This window comes from Rhinatrema bivittatum, chromosome 14 (assembly GCF_901001135.1).
Source record: "Rhinatrema bivittatum chromosome 14, aRhiBiv1.1, whole genome shotgun sequence".
In the NCBI taxonomy this organism is placed as follows: domain Eukaryota; kingdom Metazoa; phylum Chordata; class Amphibia; order Gymnophiona; family Rhinatrematidae; genus Rhinatrema; species Rhinatrema bivittatum.
In genome coordinates, this window is record NC_042628.1 from 62,143,218 (window position 1) to 62,168,884 (window position 25,667).

Sequence of the window (25,667 nt, forward strand, 5' to 3'; positions counted from 1 at the left end):
CTTCTATGCAGCTTCTGACATTACTAAATCAAATCCAAAAAAGTGGCAAAAGATAGAACATGTATAAGAAGAGAGAGAGCGACAGAACAGATTCATTAACAGATTAATTGAAAGGGACTTTCATAAATACATCAGGAAGTGTTTATCTACCAAACTATTCTGCTTTTACTTAGTAGCCTCCATAGAATTTTGGCTGCTGATCTTAGGATTTGTAGGGTGAATTAGAATCTGTTTTTAGTTCTTTACTCATTGTTTTCATTTCCCTTTATTGATTTTAATTAATGTTTTTACGATTTGTGTAACTATAGCTGTTTATGCTATTTATGAATGTTTTCTTTATATTGCTTGTTTATTTATTTGGAAGATTTCTCACCTGCTAATCCTAGTGATGCTTTTTTATGTGAACTATTATGACTTGTTCTGAGCATACTTGTTATGATGTGTGGCTCACGGGAAATCCCCGCGAGCCATCTCACTTACCCCTGACACTTCTTCAAGCCACACGAGGTGGGAATGCCGCTCCAGTCTGCCAGGGCTGCACCGTGTGGCTCACACACCAACACAGTGTCTAGGCCCCGCAACATTCCTGCTCCTCCTGGGCCTCTCTAGGCATGTGTGTGCTGCACTCACCTGTACTTAAAGGCCCAGCATGGGAAACTTGAACCCGGTGCCTTCCAATGACATCACAGCTCCTACTATTTAAGGCGGCCTCAGACAATCAGCGGTGTTTGAACAATGGGTCTCCTGCTTTGCAGTATGTTTTGCTCTTGTTCCTGGTTCTTGATCGTCTTGGTGTTCTTGCATTCCTAGTTCTTGTCCAGGCTTGCCTCATTCAGCTTTCCTGTCCAGCCTTGCCATGTCCTGTTAGATAAGAAAATAAGATATGACATACTGGGTCAGACCAAGGGTTCATCAAGCCCAGTTTCTTATGTCCAACAGTGGCCAAACAAGTCGCAAGTACCTAGCAAGTACCCAAACATTAAATTAATAGATCCCAAACTACTAATCCTTATTGATTAATAGCAGTTTATAGACTTCTGTTCTAGGAACTTATCCAAACCTTTTTTAAACCTAGTTACATTAACTGCCGTAACCACATCCTATGGCAATGAATTCCAGAGCTTAATTATGCATTGATTGAAAAAGAATTTTCTCTGATTTGTTTTAAATAAGTTACTTGCTAACTTCATAGAGTGCCCCCTTGTCCTTCTATTATCTGAAAGAATAAAAAAACGATTCACATTTACCCATTCAAGTCCTTTCATGATTTTGTAGACCTCTATCATATCCCCCCTCAGCTGTCTCTCTTCTCCAAGCTGAAGAGCCCTAACCCTCTTTAGCCTTTCCTCATAGGGGAGCCGTTCCATCCCCTTTATCATTTTGGTCACCCTTCTCTGTACTTTCTCCAGTGCAACTACATATTTTTTGAGAATCGGCATCCAGAACTGTAGACAGTATTCAAGGTGCGGTCTCACCATGAAGTGATACAGAGGCATTATGACATCCTTCATTTTATTCGCCATTCTTTTCCTAATAATTCCCAACATTCTGTTTGCTTTTTTGACTGCCACAGCACATTGAGCCTAGCCTAGATCTCTTTCCTGGGTGGTAACTCCTAATGTGGAACATAACTTTGTGTAACCACAGCAAGGGTTATTTTTCCCTATATGCATCACCTTATATTAGGGATGTGAATCGTTTTTTGATGATTTAAAATATCGTCCGATATATTTTAAATCGTCAAAAATCGTTAGAGGCCATATTTAATAGGAATTCCCCTGATTTATCGTCAAAAATCGTAAATCGGGGGAGGGGAAGGGGGAGGGCGGGAAAACCGGCACACTAAAACAATCCTAAAACCCACCCCGACCCTTTAAAATAAATCCCCCACCCTCCCGAACCCCCCCAAATGCCTTAAATTACCTGGGGTCCAGTGGGGGGGGGTCCCGGTGTGATCTTTTACTCTCGGGCCTCCGGTGCGTTGTAGAAATGGCGCCGGTGCTACCTTTGCCCTGTCATATGGCGCCGGCCGTATGGCCGTATGGCCGGTGCCATTTTGTACGGCAAAATGATTCGAGTGCAGGAGGTCGCTCCCGGACCCCCGCTGGACTTTTGGCAAGTCTTGTGGGGGTCAGGAGGCCCCCCCAAGCTGGCCAAAAGTCTCTGGGGGTCCAGCGGGGGTCCGGGAGCGATCTCCTATGCTCCTGACGTCGGGAGACAAAAAACAAAATGGCGCCGGCGCTACCTTTGCCCTGTCATATGACAGGGCAAAGGTAGCGTCGGCGCCATTTCTACAACGCACCGGAGGCCCGAGAGTAAAAGATCACACCGGGACAGCCCCTCTGGACCCCAGGTAATTTAAGGCATTTTGGGGGGGTTTGGGAGGGTGGGGGATTTATTTTAAAGGGTCGGGGTGGGTTTTAGGGATGTTTTAGTGTGCCGGTTTTCCCGCCCTCCCCCGATTTACGATTTACACGATATTTAAAAAAACAAAACCGTGACGATCCGATTCCCTCCCCCCCCCAGCCGAAATCGATCGTTAAGACGATCGATCACACGATTCACATCTCTATTATATATTAAATTTCATCTGCCATTTGGACACCCAATCTTCCAGTCTCACAAGGTGCTCCTGCAATTTATCACAATCTGCTTAAGATTTAACTACTCTGCATAATTTTGTGAGATCTGCAAATTTAAGCACCTCACTCATTGTGCCCCTTTCCAGATCATTTATAAATATATTAAAAAGCACCGGTCCTAGTACAGATCCCTGAGGCACTCCACTGTTTACCTTTTTCCACTGTGAAAACAGAGCATTTGTTCTTGTCCAGTGGTGTCTTATCCTCTTCATCTCATCCAGTGTTCACTGTATATCTTTATCTACCTTAGCCCTGACTCCAGATCTTGGCTTTTTGCCTAGACCGGAGCTATTGTCTGGACTTGACCATGATTGCCTGACGCCTGGACCTGACATCTTGCCAGGATGTGGCCAGGTTTGTCTGCAGCCTGCCCCAGCATTGGCCTGTCTCTAACTCCTTAAATATGCTGCCTGTCCTAATCCCAGCATGCCCTCGGACTCTTGCTTACCAGACCAACCTAGGGACCCACCTAAGCCCTGCTGGATGCCAGAATCCAAGGGCTCAACCTGTGGAGAAGGTGGCTGGTATAGATGAATCTCCTGCCTGTCCCACTTCTGGGCACAATTGCCAACTGTTGGCATAGGCTTCATAGGTTCACCTACGAGGATGTGTCAACTACGCCACATCAACAAGGGCTTACACCCACACCAGTCATCATAGTTTGCTGAGACCATGAGCTCTATGGACTCGCCTCAGGCCTCCGCTATCACCGGGCTGGCACACCAACTTCAGCAGCAGCAGGATCAGCCAAATACTTTTTCCAGGGCATGGCTTCCCAGTCTGTTCCGGTACCCATGATATGGCCTACTACTCTCACGCTTCACCTGTCTCTGTCTCCCGAGGTACAATGGAGATCCAATGAAATGTAGAGACTTCCTAAACCAATATTGGGTGCAGTTCTGATTAGAGGAACCCTTGTTTCCAATGGACTGAGTCAAGGTGACATATTTGGCTTGGGGCCCACCCCTCTGGGAAAAGGATGATCCGCTCTTCAGGACCTGATGCAAGAATTCTGGCAAATGTTTGATGAGCCCGGTCACAGAGCTTCCAATGCATCTGAACTCCTGCAGACAAGGCTCTCACTCTGGGGGGGGGGGGAGTACGCGCTGTACTTCCACACTCTGGCCTCCAAACTTCAGAGGGGCAGTGACAGCTGATTGCAGTTTTCAGGCAAGCACTCAGAGTGCATTAAATATGAATTGGCTACCCAGGATCTGCCAGATATGTTGGAGGGCTTAATTAGCCTAGCCATTCGACTATACCTGAGGTTCCAGGAAAGGGCCAGAGAGAGAGGCTCAGCTCACTGCTCTGTGTGCTTCACCCTGAACCTCCAGTGACCAGTAACCTTGTGCTCTCCTCTTGAGCTGGGATCAGCACCAGTAGAGGCCATGCAAGTTGACTGCCTTCAACTGTCAGCAGAGGAGAAGCAGAGGTGCCATAACCTTAATTTATGCTTATATTGTGCCACATCTAGGCACTTCTCAGATTGCTGCCCAATTAAACTGGGGAGCTTCAGGTCCTAGGACTGGTGGGAGAGGCCACCATAGGTTGTCCCAGCACCTCTCCACAACTACTGGTACTGATATGTCTTTCTCTTGGGGACATTCGTCTTGATATTCTTGCCTTCCAGGATACTGGCACTGGGGGCAGCTTTTTCCATGAGGCCTTGGTCCATCACTACCGGATACTGGCAGTCTTTCTGGATACTCCACTCTCAATTTCATCTGTATATGGAGACCCTCTGCTTGGGCATGTTATGAGAGCCACCAGTCCCCTTACCATGTACACTGGCATCCTGCATGGGGAACAGATCAGTCTTTATGTCTTGCCTAACATAGTCAACGCAGCAATCTTGGGTCTGCTATGGTTCATGCTACACCAACTTCATATTGATTGGGTCACATTACAGATTGCCAAATGGAGCTCTCGCTGTCATGAACAATGCCTTACCAAAGTTTTGCCTGTGGTGCCCTTGGCACAGATATTTACCTCAGAGCTCCTGAGTCTGCCATCCCAATATACAGAGTTTGCTGATGTGTTCAGCCAACAGCAAGTGGAGGTCCTGCCACCACATTGCTCCTACAATTGTGCAATTGACTTGGTTCCTGGCAAGGTTCTGCCCAGCAGCAGGGTATACCCACTCTCTACCCCAGAAACAGAGGCTATGACCAAATTTATTAAGTAGACTTTGGGCAGAGGTTTCATTCACCTTTGTCAACTTCCTGGGCTGGATTCCTTTTTGTAAGGAAGAAGGATGGGTCACTATTTCCCTCTATTAACTATTGTGGTCTTAACTCTAGTGCCAAGAAAAATGGCTATCCTCTTCCTTTTATCTCTGAGCTCTATGACTGCCTTTAGGGCTCACAGATATTTACCAAGCTGGATCTTTGGGGGGCATACAACCTCATCAGGTTCCAAGAAGGCAATGAATGGAAGCGTTTAATACCCTCAATGGACACTGAATACCTAGTGATGCCATTTGGGTTGTGTCTGGTCAGCAAGATCTTTCAGGACCTGCTCTGCTTCCATGTAGTGGTTTATTTGGATGATATCCTAGTTTTTTCTAAATCCTTGACAGAACATCAATGTCACATGAAACAGGTCCTCCAGAGACCTTTCCTAGGATATATTCTCTTGCCCTGGCCTGCGGGCCTCAAGGCATTGCAGCACTTGCTGGGGTTCACAAATTACTGCAGGCAATTTATTCAAGATAATTCCATTTTGGTGGCCCCACTCACAGCCCTTACTAGGAAAAGCTCAGACACCAAGAATTGGACCATTCAAGCCTTCCAATGCCTCAAAGATAAGTTTACCCACCCAGACTCTTCCAAACCATTTATTCTGGAAGTAGATGTGTCCACTCTCAGGGCAGGCACTGTTCTCCTGCAGCACAACCATAATGGTACCCTGTGACCTGCTCCTACTGCTTGAAAAAAATGATCTCCTGCAGAGATTAACTACACCATTGAAGATCGTGAGCTACTTCCAGTCAAGCTAGCCTTGGAGGAATGATGACACCGGTTGGAAGGGGCCAGGCATCCTGTGACCATTTATACGGATCATAAAAATCTGGAACACTTGGCTCAAGCACAGAGAGTGAAACCCTGGCAAGCCTGCTGTTCTTTATTTTTCAATCGGTTTGACTTTGAGTTGCAGTACCAGTCTGCTGAGAAGGAGCCCTCTCATGCTCCTTTGATACTGAGGGATCTCTGGAATCTCCGTGGCATATCATCAACTTTGCGAAGACTGTAGTTGCTGTTGCATAAACAGTCATTCCAGGGAAGACTGTTGTGCCCCAGCATCAATGACAGAAGGTTCTGCAGTGGGCCCATGACTCCTGCTTGGCAGGTCACCCAGGTATCACCCAAAATTTGAATTAATCTTTCAACACTACTAGTAGTTTGAGATGAAGACCGATGTTCAGTGCTACGTAGAGTCCTGCCCCACATTTATTTTTCAATCGGTTTGACTTTGAGTTGCAGTACCAGTCTGCAGTACCAGTCTGCTGAGAAGGAGACTGTTCCATCAAGCTAGGCGGAGAGAACATTGTACAAATCTCATCTTTGAGTGAGTTTCCTCACTCCGAAAGTCATCAAATCGTCACAAGAGACCATTGTTCTGTTCGTACGTCTCACTTTGAATGTCAAAGTGGCCCCTAAACTAATATCTAAACCTCACCTCGAGTTACTAGGTGGGCCTCCCATAGAGATATAAATACCTATCTAGGGAGCAGCCATTACAGCTGCTCTCTCTTTCTCCCTCTCCCTCTCCCCCCTCCCCCATTAGCATAAAACATGCAATACTTATTGCATTTTGATAAATCCAGGCCTGAATGAGTAAATCAGAGTCTCAAGGCCTTTTGTGAACCAGCGGCAGGATAACTGTGCATCCCTCCTTCCATGGACCAAATTCTGCCATAATAACCATGTGAGCAGTTCCACTGGGTCATTGCCCTTCTACATAATATTCAGACATCATCCTCATATACCAGCCCCTATGACTTGCCTTGCAGCCAACTTGATGGAGGGTGAACTCCAGGACCTCTGGCAGAAGACGCATCACCTCCTGGAGCAAGCAGCAGAGCAGTTCAAGAAGCAGGTGGATAAAAAACATCACCCGCACCCCAACCGTGACTGGGTTACTTGGTATGGATCAGCACAAAGAACCTATGCTTCAGAATGCCCTCACTGAACTTTGCTCCTCATTTGTGGGCCCATTCCCTATCTTGCAGCAACTGGGATCAGTGGCTTACAAACTGAAGTTACCCTCATCTATGGGTCCACAACCTCTTTCATGTATCTTTGCTGAAACCCACAATTCTCTCATAGTTGGGCAGACTTGCTCTCCAGCCCACTGAAGTCTCTGTGGAAGAAGATACTTAATATGAAGTACAGGAAATCTTGGATTCTCAAAAGGTCCAGAATCAGGTTCAATACCTAATTTCCTGGAAAATCTATGGGCCTGAAGAAAATTCATGAGAGCTGGCCTCTAACCTCCCCAAATAGTATAGGAGTTCCACAGTCAACACAAGCCCAGACTGGGGATAGGACTTTGGAGGGGCGGGGGGGGGGGGGAACTATTACAATGTACAGCTTGCAGAAGGCCCCCACAAGCCATCTCACTTAACCCCAAACATCACTTCAAGTTGCACATTGTGGGAAAACCACTCCAATCTGCCAGGGCTATCCAGTTCCCACCACATTCCTGCTCTTCTTGGACCTATCTAGGTGTGCACCTATACTTAAAGTGCCCAGCATAGGAATCCCAAACCCAGCACTTTCCAATGACATCACCTGCTCATACTACTTAACACAGCCTTGGAAAATCAGTGCTGCCTCAGCAATGGGTCTCCTGCTTTGCAGTAGTTATTTATTTATTTTTATATACCAACATTTGATCTGAGATATCACATCAGTTTATATTCAGGTACTGTAGGTATTGCCCTATCCCCAGAGGACTTACAATCTAAGTTTGTACCTGAGGCAATGGAGGGTAGAGTGACTTACCCAACGTGGGACAGCAGGACTCAAACCCTGGTCTCCCAGTTCATAGCCACTACTCTAACCACTAGGCTATTCCTCCTCCCTTTGCATTTGCCCCTGGTTCTTGATTGTCTTTAGGGATGTGAATCATTTTTTGACGATTTAAAAAATCGTCCGATATATTTTAAATCGTCAAAAATCATTAGAGGCGCGATACAATAGGAATTCCCCCGATTTATCGTCAAAAATCGTAAATCGGGGGAGGGGGGAGGGGAAGGGGGAGGGAGGGAAAACCGGCACACTAAAACAACCCTAAAACCCACCCCGACCCTTTAAAATAAATCCCCCACCCTCCTGAACCCCCCCAAAATGTTTTAAATTACCTGGGGTCCAGTGGGGGGGGTCCCGGTGTGATCTTCCACTCTCGGGCCACGGCTGCATTAATAGAAATGGCGCCGGTGCCATTTTGGTTCCTGTCCCCCGACGTCACGAGCACAGGAGATCGCTCCCGGACCCCCGCTGGACCCCCAGGGACTTTTGGCCAGCTTGGGGGGGCCTCCTGACCCCCACAAGACTTGCCAAAAGTCCAGCGGGAGTCCGGGAGCGACCTCCTGCACTCGGGCCGTATTGCAAAATGGCGCCGGCCGTATGGCCGTATTGCCGTATTGCAAAATGATGCTGGCCGTACGGCCGGCGCCATTTTGCAATACGGCAATAAGGCCCGAGTGCAGGAGATCGCTCCCGAACCCCCGCTGGACTTTTGGCAAGTCTTGTGGGGGTCAGGAGGCCCCTCCAAGCTGGCCAAAAGTCCCTGGGGGTCCAGCGGGGGTCCGGGAGCAATCTCCTGCACTCGTGACGTCGGGGGACAGGAACCAAAATGGCAAAGGTAGCGCTGGTGCCATTTCTATTAACGCAGCCATGGCCCGAGAGTGGAAGATCACACCGGGACCCCCCCACTGGACCCCAGGTAATTTAAAACATTTGGGGGGGGGGGGTTCGGGAGGGTGGGGGATTTATTTTAAAGGGTCGGGGTGGGTTTTAGGGTTGTTTTAGTGTGCCGGTTTTCCCGCCCTCCCCCGATTTACGATTTAAACGATTTTAAAAAAAACAAAACCACGACGATCAGATTCCCTCCCCCCCGCCAGCCAAAATCGATCGTTAAGACGATCGATCACACGATTCACATCTCTAATTGTCTTGGTGTTTCTGTGTTCCTGTCCATTCTTCCTGTCCAGCCTTGCCTCATCCAGCCTTTGTTGCCCAGCCTTGCCACGTTCTGTTGTTTTTGACCAGCAGTGTATTTATTTAATGGCCGTGTATTCTGCTGATCTACAGTTCTCCAGATGACCCAAAAGAATAGCTTGAAAAATAGGAATAACCACAAGTGAATCAATTCAGCTATATATGAGAACTCTTCTTAAAAGGATATCTAGCAACCGTCATAAATTGCCACAAAATGCTTTTTGGTCAGTCTCGGAGCAGGTTGCTGGCAGGCTGCACTCTGGTAGTGCACCGCTGAAGTATACGCTGTCATCCGTTTATGGACTGATCATATTACAACCATTTAATGTGCATCGACAGTATGTTGTTTCCTGGAGCTCCCTGAAGAAGGAGTATTACACTCCGAAACCCTGCCGTGTCAGAAGAAGCCCTTCAGGACTGTACATGCCATTAAATTCATATGTGGACTGAGATAAGTGCACGCATTAGTTTTGTTTCACATACAATGCCTGCTCTTGTGATATAGCTCTGGAGAGAGAATATCTCAATATCTATACAACCTATGATTAGATAAGCCCGGTGCTACACAGGCTTCACTACATAAGCCAAAAAGCATTTTGTGGCAATTTATGACGGTTGCTAGATATCCTTTTAAGAAGAGTTCTCATATATAGCTGAATTGCTTCACTTGTGATCTACAGTTCTCAGGAGAATTCACCAATATTGACAACCATTCCAGAATTTGAACTCAGAGAAGCCGATTCCAAGTCTTTCTTCACTTACAGGCCGATACAGTACAGTGCGCTCCGACGGAGTGCACTGTTAACCTGCCCTTGGACGCTCCCTTGGACGCACTGTTAACCTGCCCTTGGACGCGCGTTTTCCCTTCCCTTACGCGTCCAAACTGCGGCACCTAATAGCGCCCTCAACATGCAAATGCATGTTGATGGCCCTATTAGGTATGCCCGCGCGATACAGTATGTAAAATGTGCAGCCAAGCCGCACATTTTACTTTAAGAAATTAGCGCCTACCTTTGGGTAGGCGCTAGTTTCTGCTGGCACCGGGAAAGTGCACAGAAAAGCAGTAAAAACTGGCGATATTAAGTTGGAGGTCCCGAAGAGTAAAAAAAGTTTAAAAAAAAGAAAAAAAACATTTTTAATGGGCTGGCGGCTATCGGGCCGAAAACCGGACGCTCAATTTTGCCGGCGTCCGGTTTCCGAGCCCATGGATGTCAGCGGGCTCGAGAACCGATGCAGGCAAAATTGAGCGTCTGCTGTCAAACCCGCTGACAGCTGCCGCTCCGGGCTAAAAGGAGGTGCTAGGGACGTGCTAGTGTCCCTAGCGCCTCCTTTTGCCCGTTTCTACCGCACCACCTAATTTAAATACTGTATCGCGCGCACAGGCGACTGAACTGTGTGCGCGCCAGGAGAGCGGGCGTTCATCCGCTCTCCCGCGGACTTTACTGAATTGGCCCGACAGTCAGCAAAAGCATACACCCAATCTCCTCATGTGCATTCCTGCGCAGTGGTTAATGGGTATCTAAGCAAACATTCAGCTATACTTGTTTTAGTGCTTTCAGGAGAAATCAGCTTACATATGTGAACATTCTAGGGTATTATTGATTTTGAAATGCCTGCAAGCTAAAAAAATTAATCAAAAATGTTAACTTTGAAACTCTTCAACTTTTAGTTTCTTAGGTGCTGGCTCTTCAGACTTCTGTTCATCTAAGCTCCTAGTATCAAATTTGGCATTTTCTCTGGACAAATAATGCCAGAAAGAAAGTAGCATCCACTGCCACTCATCAACAATTTTACAGTCCAGCAAAATCCTGATAATTCCTTAGCCAGGTTTCAGAGAGCCTGAGATTGATAACACCACCTGTTTCTCACAACTTTGTGTAGCATTCTAATAACGGCTCTTTGTATTAACTCCGAGGGTCATCAAATGTTCACAAGAGACCACTGTTCTGTTCATACGTCTAACATTGAATGTCAAAGGGGCCCCTAACCCCCTACACTGATACCTAAACCTCACCTCGAGTTACTAGGTGGGCCTAATATAGGGTTACAAATACCTATCTAGGGAGATGGCATTATGGCCAGTCTCTCTCTCTCTCTCTCTCTCCAGTGTTTTTCAAAAATAATTATTTTCCTCCTCTGTATCTGCACAGCTTTAAACACATCTTCTCTCTTTAGGACCACCAAGTGCCCCTCTTGGATCATGTCCCCAAAACACACCCCTGCAAGCTGCAGACCTTCCATCTCTGGTCGGCAGCAGGATCTAAAGCAACTCGCCTCCCCCATACCCCAACCTGCTTTTTCCTAGCACTGCATCCTTCTTTCTTCTGCTTTCCAGAGTGCACAGGCTTGGGAAGAGTAGGGCTGTGAACTGAGAGCTGCTGAAACCTAACGCAGAGAAAGAGAGAGAGAGAGAGAAAGACTCATTGCAGTCCTGGGAGGAGACATTGTTCATTTCATCCAGTGTGTCTTTGTCTACCCTTGGCCTGACTTTCTGTATCTTGACTTCTTCTCTGGACCTGACCACATTTGTCCACAGCCTGCCCTGACTTTGGCCTGTCTCTGACTCCTTCAGTCTGCTGCCTGTCCTGACCCCAGCATGCCCTCGGACTCTTGCTTAACAGACTGCCCTAGGGCCCCACCTAAGCCCTGCCAACTGCCAGAACCTAAAGGCTCAACCTGTTGGGGAGACAGTTGGGATAGGTGAAACTCAAGCCTATCCCGGTACAGGGTGCATTCGTCAGTTGTTGGTGTAGGCCTCGTAGGTTTGCCTACAAGGCTGCGTCAACTATGCCACAGCAACAAGGGCTCACACCTACAGTTTGCTTAGAGCATGAGCTCGGTGGACTCACCTCACACCTCTGCTATCGCCAGGCTAGCACACCAACTTCAACAACAGCAGAATCAGCTGAATACTATGGCCGGATACTTTCCAATCCAGCACACGTGATACGGCATACTACTAGGTGGGCTGTTATAAAATTACCCCTGCTATACGCACAAGTGTCCAAAAAACCTTTATTTATTTATTTATTTATTTATTTATTTAAAATTTTTATATACCGACATTCATCCAGGATATCACATCGGTTCACAGTGTAACGCAAACAGACGCCATGAATGTTGCAATTGTTATGTTGTTTATGTTGCAATTGTTCCTACATTATGCAACATAATAGGAAATGTCTTCTTAATTATGCACGGCAACGCGATCTGCCTTTTTCCCAGTTCCCTCCCAGTCCATTCCAATTAAGGAGTGGACTGGGAGGGAACTTTCCTACCCCCCCTACCTAACCTTCTTCCCTCTTTCCCTCTCCTCCCCCCCCCCCCCCCCCCCCAAAACCTAACCTAACTATCCCCCAAATTTTTTATTTTGGTACTTACTGCTCCTGTGGAGCAAAAGTAGTCTCCACATGCAGTCAACCGGCCAGTGTGCGCTTCCCGGGTCAGCATTAAATGGCGCTGTCTCAGCTCGCCCAGACCCCGGCCCACCCCTTTGTAGAAGCTATGGGGTTTATGCGGGTGGCTGGGCACGTTGTAAAATGTGCACGGTGCGGGCAAAGCCCAACCATGCACGTAAACCCCGAAATTTTTGCACGTAGCCATTTAAAATTTACTTGTTAGTGAATCAAGAACTCAATGGGATAAAAAAAGGTACGGCATCAAACGGGCTGCTAGGACATTTTAAAAGCTTAGTTCAACACCCTGATGCTCATTATTTGCCATATAGTCCTTGTTTTCAAAGGTTTTATTTAGATACATGCATGTAGAAATAGTGACAAAAATTACTTAGCTGCTTCAGATGGCATAAGAATCTTCTCGGGCATTGCAACATTGATGATATCAGTGTTTCTCCAATTTTGTTTCTTCAGGGGATCTGGAAAAGACTGACAATAGATGAGTGTATTGAGCTTCTTTATATTTGCCATCTTAGAGTATCCTAACCAATCACACCTTCAGCCCAAATACAAAATAGGAATGACTGTTTTTAAACTGATTAATTCTTTTTTTTTTTTTTTAATTTTTTATCTATAATCTTTTAACAAATATACAAATAAACATTTGTATTGGGAATACAGAGATATATTATTACATATAATCTAAGGCAAAAAACCTATAAATTTTAAACACCAAATTCTCAATCTCAATCTCTTGTTTCATAGGAAAAACTGGAGAGAACAGAAACTCTTACGAGGAGTGTATAACATAAACATTTTCAAAAATTAGGAGCCCTTACCACCACAGTATTAATTTACACCCATTATTCCTCATCAGGAAGTCTCCTACTAGAAATAAAAGCCCTCAACTGTTCCGGTAAAAAGAAAACGTAAGTATTTCTGGCCAGTTGGATTATGCATTTACAGGGGTAGCGCAACTTAAAGCTGCCCCCCAATGCTAAGGTCTCAGCTTTCAAAGATAGGAATTCTTTTCTACGCAACTGCGTAGACCTGGCTAGGTCTGGGTACACTCGTACTAGGCCCCCATGAAAAGAAACATTTATATTCTTAAAATAACTCTTCATTATCAGAGATACTGCCATTTCATCAAAAAAAGTAACAAAAAGCACCGCACGGTCCATTATATCATCATTAGAATTTTCCAAGTAATCTGTCAGGTTTTGGAAATCTGATCGTAGAGGAATTGTTAACGGTGTGCTGCTTCTCTTAGGTAGAAAGAAAAGTTTTTTTTATAGGTGGTATCTCTTCAGATGAAATTTTTAATACCTCCATTGCATACTTCTTGAAGGACAATAGGGGTATTTCCCCATTAATAACTAGAAAATTTAATAGTCTTAGATTACGATGTCTCATATAGTTTTCAATAGACTCTAGTCTTCTCAGGGATGATAGTTTTTCTAAGACCATTGCAGCGTTAGCAACCTGGAGACTTTTTATATCTTCATTAATTTTCTTTATGGAGTTATCTTGCTCATTAAATTTAATTCTTGTGTCCGTTTCGAGAACTCCAACCTTAGCTACTATTTCGTCCAGTTTTTGAGTTTGAACATCTAGTTTAAGGGACATTCCTGCCATGAGTTCCCAGATATTATCTAGGGTTATTACCGCTGGTTTATTCAATTGCTGGGGAGGGTTCCTTACCCCAAGTCCGACGATTTCGTCGGTTTCGCCCGATGTTCTGGGAGTCACCACTCTCCTTCCTGCCTCTTCTCCCGGCGTTTCAAATTCTCGGGGGTCCAGAAAGACTCCCTCCACTCCACTCGTTTGGCCAGCGTCTGGGCCACCCAACGGGCTCTGTCCGATGATGTCATCGGGTTGAGACTTGTCTCCTCGGTCAGCTGTTCGAGGCAAAGCTCTCAGCGGCGTTCTAAATTCGGGAGGGCTCAGTGAAAGTTCCCCAGGAGAGTAAAGCTCTCCTCTCGCCTGCTCTCCAGTGGAGTCTGACGCCCTTAGTTGTGGTGGTTGGGGGGCGAAGTCGGTAATCAGTCGCTGTCCGGCAGCAGAGTTCGGGTCCGGTGGAAAGACCTGAACTTTACCTTTCCTTTTATGAGGCATTGGTAAAAATCAAGAACTCCAAAGAAGATAACAAGAAACTGGAACCGGAGCTAGCGACAGCACACCCTCTCAGGGCGCCATCTTGGATCTCTCTCCTAAACTGATTAATTCTGAGTCCTGCTCATGCTCCAATTCTCTACGTAAATTGTACCAACCGTCACGCTTGTTAAGGTCATCGCAGAGAGACCTACTCAACATCCCCTCTCTTGACTCGTAAGCAGAGAGTGCTCTTTTTCCATGGCGGCTCCTGTATTATAGAACACCTTTTTTATGGAACTGCAATTAAGTGACATTAAAGACATTTAGAGGCCTCCTTAAGTCATTTCATTTTAGGCAGGCTTACCTGTAAGACCAATGCGTGCTGTAATAAACTAGAGTCCATCCTTCAGGCACTATTGAATTCAAATGATTCATAGTTTTTGTTTGCGAACTGAGATTGACCTACAGACATTTATTGAGAGTGAGGATCTTGTTTAAGATAAATTTTATGTTATAATTTGTTTTTGTTCTATGTAACATTTTGGCTATGAATGTTTTTATGTACATCGCTTATAGCATTTGTGTTAAGCAATTAACAAATTTTAATAAATGTAAATAAATGACCACCAAAACGATTTCTTTTACAAAATGTTAAAGAACCCACACTTCCAAGATACTTAATACCAGGTTGCCTCTTTAGAAAAAAATCAGGATAAAAATCTAGAAAATGTTCCAGTCTATGTCCATGTTGAAGCCCTGAGGGGGTCACTGTGTGATGGGTTATTGTAGATTGTGTTCCTTCATCTCTCCATGGAGGTGACAGGGATGGGATTTTACTCCTTTCTAAACCTCACTGGATTTATAAGCTTGATAAAATGACCCCTCGGGACTGATTGTGGATATAGACTGGACTCTTTTCTAGTTTTTTATCCTGATATCTACAGTACCTGAATATAATCCACTCTGAAATGCTTGAAAGGAGGAATATAAATTTAAAACTAAATAAATAAATAGATTGTCATAACAAGGAATAACCCTCATCCAGACCAATCACTAAAGCAGAATATCAGAAATAAATACTTGCCTCATTCATAGGTGCATTTAATCATTCACTTGTCAGTTGCCCCAGTTGAGTGAATTGAATATAAACATTGGTCAGGAGCTAAATTGATCACATCTGCTATCCATGGGGATGTTTTCAAAGGCAGATATGTAGGGGCTGATGCAATACCAAGCATAGCAGCTAGCGCACTGTTTAAGGCACGTTTTGGATGCGCATCCATAAACCCCAATGCAATACGGGGATTAACACATCCAAAACGCGTATCCAAATAACTGCAAAGCTAATAGCACTCATCACATGTAAATTTCATGTAGATGAGGCTATTAGCTAATCCCCACAACGCAAAAAATGTCCTGTGCAGTCAATGTGTCCATTGCAATGTGGCAAATTTTACGCCAGCCCGGGGCTGGCAGAAAGGTATGCCACACTCAAGGGTGCGTTGAAAAAAAAGAAAAAATCCTGCTAATAGTATCATAGCAATGCTAAGTTGGAGAAATCAAATAAAGCAGATTTAGTTAACAAAAAAATGTTTGAAAAAACAAATTCTGGACGACCCATAGACATACACAAGATACACGTCCCAGGCTGTACATCTTGTGTGTGTCAATTCCGGTAGCGGGAGAAAACGGACCCTCATAGATTGAGCATCTGTTTTCCCAACCAGCTTGACAGCCACCTCTCCTGTACGCTCGATGCCGAGGAGGCGCTAGGGATGCACACATTTTCCCTAGCGCCTGCTTTTTTGCAGGACCCCTAATTTAAATATTGGATTGCGTGCCCAGGAGAGGTGCTTGGGTGCGTGTTGGGAAAATGGGAGCTCAACACTGAGTGCCCATTTTCTGCGCTCAAATATTGCATCAACCCCATTGTTATTTACCAGAGAATAGCTTGGCTGAAAATTACTTTCTACCCAGCTAAGAATACATGAGGGCTATCCCAGCAGTTGTACTTTTAGTATTCCTGAGAGTGCAAAGCTTAAGAACATAAGGCTTGCCATATTGGGTCAGACCAAGGGTCCATTAAGCCCAGTATCCTGTTTCCAACAGTGACCAATCCAGGTCACAGGTACTTGGCAGGATCCCAAGGGGAAAACAGATTCCAAGCTGCTTATCCCAAGAATAAGCAGTGCATTTCTGCAACTCCTCCTTAACAATTGTTTTATGGACAATTCCTCCAGGAACTTGTTCAAACCTTTTTTAAATGGAGCTATATTAATAGTTTTCACCACATCCTCTGGCAACCAATTCCAGAGCTTAATTATGCATTGAGAAAAAAAAAATTTCCTCTTATTAGTTTTAAATGTATTACCCAGTAACTTCATTGTGTGTCCCCTGGTCTTTGTACATTTTGAAAGAGTAAACTGATTAATGTTTACTCATTCCATTCCACTCATTATTTTATAGACCTCTATCATATTTCTCCTCAGCTCTCTCTTCTCCAAGCTGAAGAGTCCTAACCTCTTTAGCCTTTCTTCATAGGGGAATTGTTCCATCCCCTTTATCATTTTGGTCACCCTTCTCTGTACCACTTCTAATTCTGCTATATCTTTCTTGAGATGTGGTGACCAGAACTGCACAAAATACTCAAGATGAGGTCGCACCATGAAGCGATACAGAGGCATTATGATATTCTCTGTTTTATTCTCCATTCCTTTCCTAATAATCTCTAGCATTCTATTTGCATTCTTGGTTGCTGCTGCACACTGAGCAGAAGATTTTAACGTATTTTCAACTATGACAGCTAGATCCTTTTCCTGAATGGTGATTATTAATGTGGAACCTTGCATTTTATAGCTATAATTTGGATTATTTTTCCCTAAGTGCAGGGTCAGGGGAACCACTAGGCAAACTAGGCCTGGACTTAGGGCACTGACCATTAGGGGGCGTAAACCTTGTGGTGGCAAGGAGGAAGAGTAGAGTTTCAGCTGCTTGTGGCCCAGCAAGATCAGGGCCGAGATCTGGGTGGTGGCACGACGGGGTGGCGCAGCAGGGGGGGGTGCGACCAGAGGGGGGGGCAAGTGCAAGCAGAAGGTCCCTATGGCACCTAATCCCCTTGCATCGGCCCTGCCTAAGTGCATCACTTTTTATTTGTCTACATTAAATTTCATTTGCTATTTGCATGCCCAGTCTCCCAGTTTTGCAATGTCCTCTTGCAATTTCTCACAATCCTTCTGTGATTTGACAACTTTGAACAATTTTATGCCATCAGCAAATTTGATCACCTCACTTGTTGTTCCCATTTCCAGAACATTTATTTATTTATTTATTTATTTATTTAAAGCATTTTTATATACCGGGGCACGTTAGAAACATCACCTCGGTTCACAGTGTAACATAACATAGCAACAAGCTTTACAATAGTTTAATGTCAAGCAAACAGTAAGTAATCTAGAGAGTAGGCAGAGATATTGTGTGGGAGAAAATCGTGTTGTTTTGGAAAAATCAATTAAACAAAGAAGACTAAATATTAACTCTTAAAATGAGAAAAAGAAGAAGAAGTCTAACTATCAACATGAGAAAAAGGATATAAGGGGTGAAAGCTTGGGATAAGGATATCAGAGAGGGTGAATGACAGGTGGGGGGTGGGAGGCAGGGGAACAGGGATGTAGGAGGAGGCGAGGATGAGAAAGGGGGGGGGGGGGGGAGTCTGAGGTAGATATATTAAGGTGTGTCAGTCAGGTAGGGCGTATGATTTCGGGTATATACCTTTGGAGGTAGTCAGTCAGTCGGGGTATACTAGTTTGAAGAGCCAGGTTTTAAGATTCTGTTTGAATTTTTTATGGCATGGTTCCTGGCGTAGGTGGGGGGGCATTTTATTCCAGTGGGAAGTTCCTGCTATGATGAATGATCGTTCTCTAATCGTGACATGCTTGATGATTTTGGGGGAGGGTGTCAGGAGTTTGGCTTGGTGCTGCTTTCTAGTTGGTCTGGTTGGATTGCAAAGATAGAGATATTCAGGGAACCAGTGCATGTTTTGGTTGTGGATGGCTTTGTGAATGAGAGTGAGGGATTTATATATTATCCTAGAGGTTACTGGGACCCAGTGTAGGGATTGAAGAACTGGGGTGATGTGGTCATGACGGTGAGTATTGGTAAGAATGCGGGCAGCGGCGTTTTGTAGGAGCTGTAACGGTTGAATGGTATTTTTTGGTAAGCCTAGGAGGATAGCGTTACAGTAGTCAAGTTTGGACAGGATCATGGCCTGCAGCACTGTTCGGAAGTCGGAAGTGTGTAATAGTGGTTTGATTCTCTTCAAGGTGTGGAGTTTGAAGAATCCGCTCTTTATAGTAGCAGAAATGAATTTTTTGAGGTTAAAGTGGTTGTCTATCTATATGCCTAGGCTGCGGACCAGTTGAGTGGAAGGGCAGCAGGGTGGCAAGGGGGGAGAGAGGCTGAGTGCGGGATTGTTAGGAGGAGAAAGGATGAGTAGCTCTGTTTTGTTGGTATTGAGTGCCAGAAAGTTGTCAGTGAGTAATTTGTTTATTTCAGACAGAGCAGAGTTCCAAATCTTCATTGCGTTTGGGATAGAGTCAGTTATTGGTATGAGTATCTGCACGTCATCTGCATATATGAAATGCTGGAAACCCAGTTTGGAAAGAAGTAGGCAGAGGGGGAGGAGGTAGATATTAAAAAGGGTTGAGGAGAGGGAGGAGCCTTGTGGTACTCCTTGTGATAGCCTAACAGGTTTGGATTCGTTGCAACCAATTTTTACACTATAGCTCCTGTCGTGTAGGTAAGACTGGAACCAGAGAAGGGCAGTGCCAGAGATGCCAATTTCCTTGAGGCGTTTGATGAGTGTGTTGTGATTGACTGTGTCGAATGCTGCCGATATATCTAGTAGTGCGAGTATGTGGGATTGTCCTTTGTCCAGAGCTCTAAGTATGGTTTCCGAGAGGGAGATAAGTAGAGTTTCTGTGCTATGGTGTTTATGGAAACCAAACTGGGATGAGGAGAAAATATATTTATAAATATAAATATATATATATATATATATATTTATAAATATATTTAAAAGTATTGGTCTTAGAACAGATCCCTGGGGCACATTTTCCACTGGGAAAAGTCACCATTTAGCCCTACTCTCATCTATCTTTTAACCAGTTGGCAATCCACAATAGGACACTGCCCCCTATCCCATGACTTTCTAATTTCCTAAGAAGTCTCTCATGAGGGACTTTGTCAAATGCTTTCTGGAAATCCAGATACACTATATCAACTGGCTACTTTTATCCACATGTTTATTTACACCCTCAAAAAAAAAAATAAAAAAAAGCAGCGCACATACAATTCCAGAGAGCACACCTTCAAAAGAAAATAAACCGGATTAAATTGGTCCAGATACTAAAATGATCAATGGTCTTTGTTATAAAGCACACGGAGACAAAGTTAAAGCTCTAAATATGTATGGCCTAGGGGAAAAACAGGATAAGAGAGATATGATGTTTGGATAGCTCTAAGGAATAAATGCATAGGAGGTGAACCTCTTTCAACAGAAAGGAGCTTCTAGAATGAGGGGGTCATGAGATGAGAATGAAAGGGGTTAGACAGAGAGGGTGGTGAATACATGGTGCAGCCTCCCAGTGGAGCTGGTGGCGGTAAGGACAGTATCTGAATTCATGAGAAGGTGGGAGAAGCACAGAGAATCTCTGAGAATGATGTTGGGGCTATGAAGTTGAGCAGGAGTTGTGGATAGGCAGACTGGATAAGCCGTATGGTCTTTATTTCCCATTGTGTTATATGTTTTTATGTACTTGACATTTTCAAAAGCCTGTGCACTATTCTACCCTCTCATGACAATGCTCAGATAGAGCAGATGCACAATAAGAAACAGCTTTTAGCACACACACACGTTGCATTGTTTCCCTTTGAAAAATAGGCTAAATGTACCCATGTCCATTGCAAAATTGCCCCCAGAGTGCACATTAATGTGTCAGTGCCAGAGAAAGTAGAATGAATGCTATAAATAACAGGAAAATATCTTCAGACATGTCATGCACATAATTTATTGAATGATGTCATGAAGAAGCATTGTCATCTGATGAGCTGTTCCTTCACCAATCGCTGTTTGTTAAACCCAGTCCTATTAGCAGGTGGCTATGATAAACTCGCTTCATGGCCCAGAGATGAGCGGTTTGCAGAAATTCAAATCCAAATATTCTTGTGCAAGAATGGACCCACAAAGCACTCCCACCAGATACATAAATAAGATCCATATACACTTTTCAGACATCCGTGGGGCTGAAGCCTACAATCAAATGAGAGCTCACCTAATCAAATTACAAACAGGCATGTTTGACTTATTAATTTTCCTAAAATATAGATGGTTTGATCATGAGAGTGACTTTCCGGAGATATGATTGAAGTGTTAAAAATACCAGAGGGCTCGTAACCTCCTACTGTTAAATCATTTTTATGTTATGGATAAAACATTAGCTCTGAGGAACTGGAGAACATAGTCCAATCTGTGAATATGGTAGATGTTTGATGTGATTATATATATATATATATATATATATATATATATATATAATTTTTTTTAACTGTTGTGTAATTCTGATGTAAACCATTTCACACTGCTTTTCTGTGGAAAGGTGGTATATAAAATTTTTTGACTCTTTAAATTTGTCTCAGACTTTCTGCATTGTGCCACCTTCCAAATCTACCTTAGTGGTGGAATTTGCATTCCAATCTGATAAAAGGCTGAGCTGCGGAGCCTGCAAAGCTGTCTTTCACGGGGAAGCTCTTCATGGCGCTTCTATTTGAAAATGAGGGCCAGCGAGCAAAACACGGGAATGGGAGCAGGTACCATCTCCAAGTGGAGATCTGAATGTGCAATTTCTGCATGTACACTGACTCCCCCAACCCGTCCCCTTTTTTATGGCGGTAAAATTATGGGCACCTGCTTTTACCCACACCAAGGGGGAGGAGGGAATAATCACCGCATGGTTTTCCGCAGGGATAGATTGGTCCCTATATCATATTTTATACAGACACAGAGCACATGTCTTACTCTCTAGATTTAGATGTTACCAAATATCCTGGCGATGCAAGCCAGAAAGAAACATTTTTTGCAAAGCGCTTGGATGTGAGAAATCTGAGTGCTGCTTTTTCTTTGTGATTTCCCACTACGTGCCCTGCAGTGCATAAAGAGCTAAGGGCCATAGTTTTTCAACCGGAACATCTGGAAAAACCTTTAGCCACCTGCAAGGCAAGCCCGGACACTTAAAGAAAGAAAAACATCTACAGTACCAATAAAATGTCTATGCAGGAGAAATTAGCGAAGACTGACGAGTTCTCTATCCTTTTATTTTATATACCTGAAATTTTATTGAGTTGATTGTCTGGGTTTTGTCTTACGTTGATTGCTATATTTCCTGTTTTTGTTAACTTTATCTTGTTTTCCCCATGAAGACATTTGCTGCATTGTTACACAGTCTGGTGGTGTTGTACTGCAGGAAATATTGAATTTCCCTTTCTGTCCATAGCATTGCATTCCTGCAGAAAGCGTGTGATAGCATGGTACATTAGCTTGAACAGTTGCTAACAATACATACAATAAAACAAATCCTTTCAGCCAAACAGGATCCCCAAATTTTTTAATACTTTAGGAAAATATATGCAGTGACCCCTGGCTGCAAATTTTAGGTACCTGGGCTACATGAAAGCCTCTTAAAGGATGACAGGAAGAAAAAGTGTATTATAAATTGTTATTACCAAATTCCAGCTGAGTAACATGAGGCAAAGGGAGGTAAAGTGACCCTCCCTAAGGTTACACATACAGATTCAGTGGCAAAGCTGGGATTAGAACTGAGGTACACACAAAAATGTCAGTGGCAGGATTGGGAGGTCTCTAGGACTTGTTCCTAGGTTCTTCATCCTTTAGACCTCGACTTCATTCCAACACATACATCAACTTTGGGTCTAAATACTGTTGTGATGTATCATTCCTCAAGAGAAGTATTAGCCTTAAGCCTCACCTCAGGCAATAGTTTCCTTCAATGTCTGAAATACTTTACATGCCATTTTTGTATAATATCTATATGAAATCATGAACCAAAATCAGCCCTACCTTTAGCAATAATAAATCTATTTTCCTTTCTTTTCTCCCTCCCTTTCTTTTAGCTATGGGGTACACCAAGCTGCAAGAAAACCCATCATCCCTGGCTAGACGCATTATTACCATTGTCTTTGCTGTGATAGTCTTCAGTTGCGTCCTGGCAGCCTACATAACTGAGTTTCAGATCACTCATGACCCCTTCAAACTCACCTCTTTTGGTCTCTATGGTGTTATCTTGGTTTTCCACTTGCTCATGCAGAGCTTCTTCGCCTACCTGGAGCACCGTCAGATGAGAAGAGACAGTCTAGTTTGCAGTTACCAAAAGAAAGTGGCCCTGACCATTTCAGCATTCCAGGAGGATCCCACATATCTCAGGCAGTGCTTGGTCTCAGCCAAAGACACCGAGTACCCACCAGACAAGCTGAAGGTCATCATGATCATTGATGGAAACAGCCAGGAAGACTTGTACATGATGGACATGTTCCTAGAGGTCTTCAGGGAGGAAGAAGAGGTGGGGACCTATATTTGGCAGGAGAACTACCACTCCTGGTGGACTGAAACCGAGAAAGAAAAGAAAGGAAATATCGCTGAGTTAAACCAGAACAACAGCATAGGGACCCTCCACCACTCCTTGAGAGACACTGGCAGGGAGAGGGTAGAAGAGCTCATCAAGACCAAGCGTTGCGTTTGCATCATGCAGAAATGGGGAGGAAAAAGGGAAGTGATGTACACCGCATTCAAGGCCCTTGGAGACTCGGTGGATTATATTCAGGTACAATCAGATGATGACAGGGTGAAAATGAAACTGTTGGATGATATCTGCAGATGACATTTTTGTGACATCTACTTCAAATCTGTTCAGTTTGCTGTTTAAAAATAATTTTGTAACATTGTCATTTAGTGCACACTATCAATAGATTACAAAGCTTAGAATGCTCAGACCAGGAATTCCTGCATAATCTGATGATGTGAATGTTAGCTTTGGGTTCCTTTTACACTAAAGCAGTAAAACCTTCCACACAACATTTACTAGCAGTAAATTTGAGGTATTGAGATTATTTGCATCATACCATACTTATGAATGAGGATCATTCCTGTTGAGGTATGTGCAAAACCAACCCATTTGGAGACACTTCTCCAAGAAATTCAATTTACTGGTAGTTTATGCCCATACAAAGGAGGGAGGATATGGACAGTCATTAACTGCTAATAATAGCCCTATCCAGAGCAGATTATTGTATTTAAAAAAATGTTGATTGTTATTATAAAATAGGAGAGGCAACCTTGAAAATTCTGAACAACCGAGTAAAGGGCTACCTAAGAAAGAGGTGGAATCTCCATCACTGAAAGTTTTTCAAAGCAGCAAAGATATACATTTGCCTAGAAAGGTTTAGATATGTTAGATCTTTTCTGGAAGAAGGGGCCCTTCCAGCATGCTCTTTCATTGATGCTAAATAATATCAAGGTTTCTTCCAACTGCATCTTTCTATGATTCTCTAAGGAAATAGGTACATTTATAAGTAGCTGAGGCCCTGTTTTCTAGCAAATCAAGTTGACCTAGTAAGTGTTCTCCTTGGCAGCCTGCTCTTTAGCAGCCATAGTCACATTCTGTAATGCCTAGGACTCTCTCTACAGGATTAGATATTCCAAATCTGGGTATCAATGTTCTTGATTTGAATGCTAGGTCTGTGATTCTGACACGAAGCTGGATCATTTGGCTACTGTGGAATTGGTGAAGGTCTTGGAGTCTAATGAGAGATATGGAGCGGTGGGAGGAGATGTGAAAATCCTGAACCTCTCTGATTCCTTCATCAGCTTCATGAGCAGCCTCAGGTATTGGATGGCCTTCAATGTGGAGAGAGCCTGCCAGTCTTACTTCAACTGTGTCTCCTGCATCAGCGGACCCCTGGGTGAGTTGATGGTCTGAAAGACAGGTGAGATTGAGTACAGGACACATTAGGCGTAAACGTTTGATGTTGTCCAGGTATGAGGACCACAGAGATTGAACTTTCATTAATAGGGAAGTTTAAACTTACCACAAATCAGTTGTAGCCAGAAGCCTTTGATGACTAATTGGTGGTCATCTCAATCCACTCATGGCTACATCTTGCATCACAGGCTTATACCGAAATGACCTTCTGCAGGAGTTCTTGGAACCCTGGTACCATCAGACCTTCCTAGGCACCCACTGTACCTTTGGAGATGATAGACATCTGACCAACCGTATGCTCAGCATTGGCTATGCCACCAAGTAAGTCAAGTTATACAGCTGACCTGCCTCTCATGTTTATATGGGCAAGGAAAAATAGGACTTTCCAATATAAAGCCTCATGGGTCCCGTGCTAAAGTCTCATGAGGCCCAAAGCTGAGCTCTCCCCAGTACTACAACCTGATGGGTCCAGCATTCACTGTCACCAAGCTGAGCACCTGCTAAACTTAGTCCCATGGTTTAGTTGGCCCTACTGTAGCTGAGAAGATATATACCCAGCTAGAAGATGTAAACTTATTTTCCAATTTTCCATTTCCTATAAGAGCTTTCATTTTCTATATGTGTTTAATTAACAAAAGGGTAGGGACTTCATTTATTTTTTTTAGAAATGATAAAAATTGTTGGATTTTTTAAATGTATGCATTGGAGATCCTGTTTATTGATTTTTACCTGAATTCCATAAAACACATCAGCACACTGTTACAGTCCTGGGCCGTGCTCCGGTACCTCCACTCACCTCAGGCCGGCCCGGGCCGCTGAAGTGCCTCCCCGCTCGACTAGGCCCGATCCTGGCCTCTGCTGTGGTGCTCCCTCCGTGAGGGAAACGCCGACACGCTTGGCCCCGCCCCCTAGGCGCGTGCGCGCACGGGGGGGGGGGCTCGAGTTTTAAAGGGGCTAGCGCGGGAAGAAGCAGGACAGCCCTTGGATGACATCAGGGGTATTTAAACCCTGCAGCAAGGCCTATACTTTGCCTTGCAAAAGGTTCACTCTCTGCTGAGAGCTACTAGTTGCTGCTTTCGTCTTCTGGCTTCCGAACCCGGCTTCTGACTTCTGTATTCCGACCCCGGCTTCTGACTATTGGCTTACGACCCCTGGCTTCTGACTACTGGCTTCTGACCTTAGCTTCTGACTACTGGCGTCTGACTTCGGCTTCCGACTACTGGCTTCTGACTCCAGCTTCCGACTACTGGCTTTTGACTTCGG

At 44.3% G+C, this 25,667-nt stretch overlaps 1 protein-coding gene across 2 annotated transcripts in view; it reads left to right on the forward strand.

Annotated features, from left to right (window-relative positions):
• The window catches only part of LOC115076171 (hyaluronan synthase 1-like), a 77,360-nt gene that overhangs the window by 30,567 nt on the left and 21,126 nt on the right, over positions 1 to 25,667 (forward strand). For both annotated transcript variants that reach the window (XM_029577315.1, XM_029577316.1), the window contains exons 2-4: positions 22,540 to 23,246; positions 24,159 to 24,384; positions 24,593 to 24,725. In XM_029577315.1, coding sequence (XP_029433175.1) covers positions 22,540 to 23,246; positions 24,159 to 24,384; positions 24,593 to 24,725 — 1,066 coding nt within the window. The remainder of the gene's footprint in view (positions 1 to 22,539; positions 23,247 to 24,158; positions 24,385 to 24,592; positions 24,726 to 25,667) is intronic.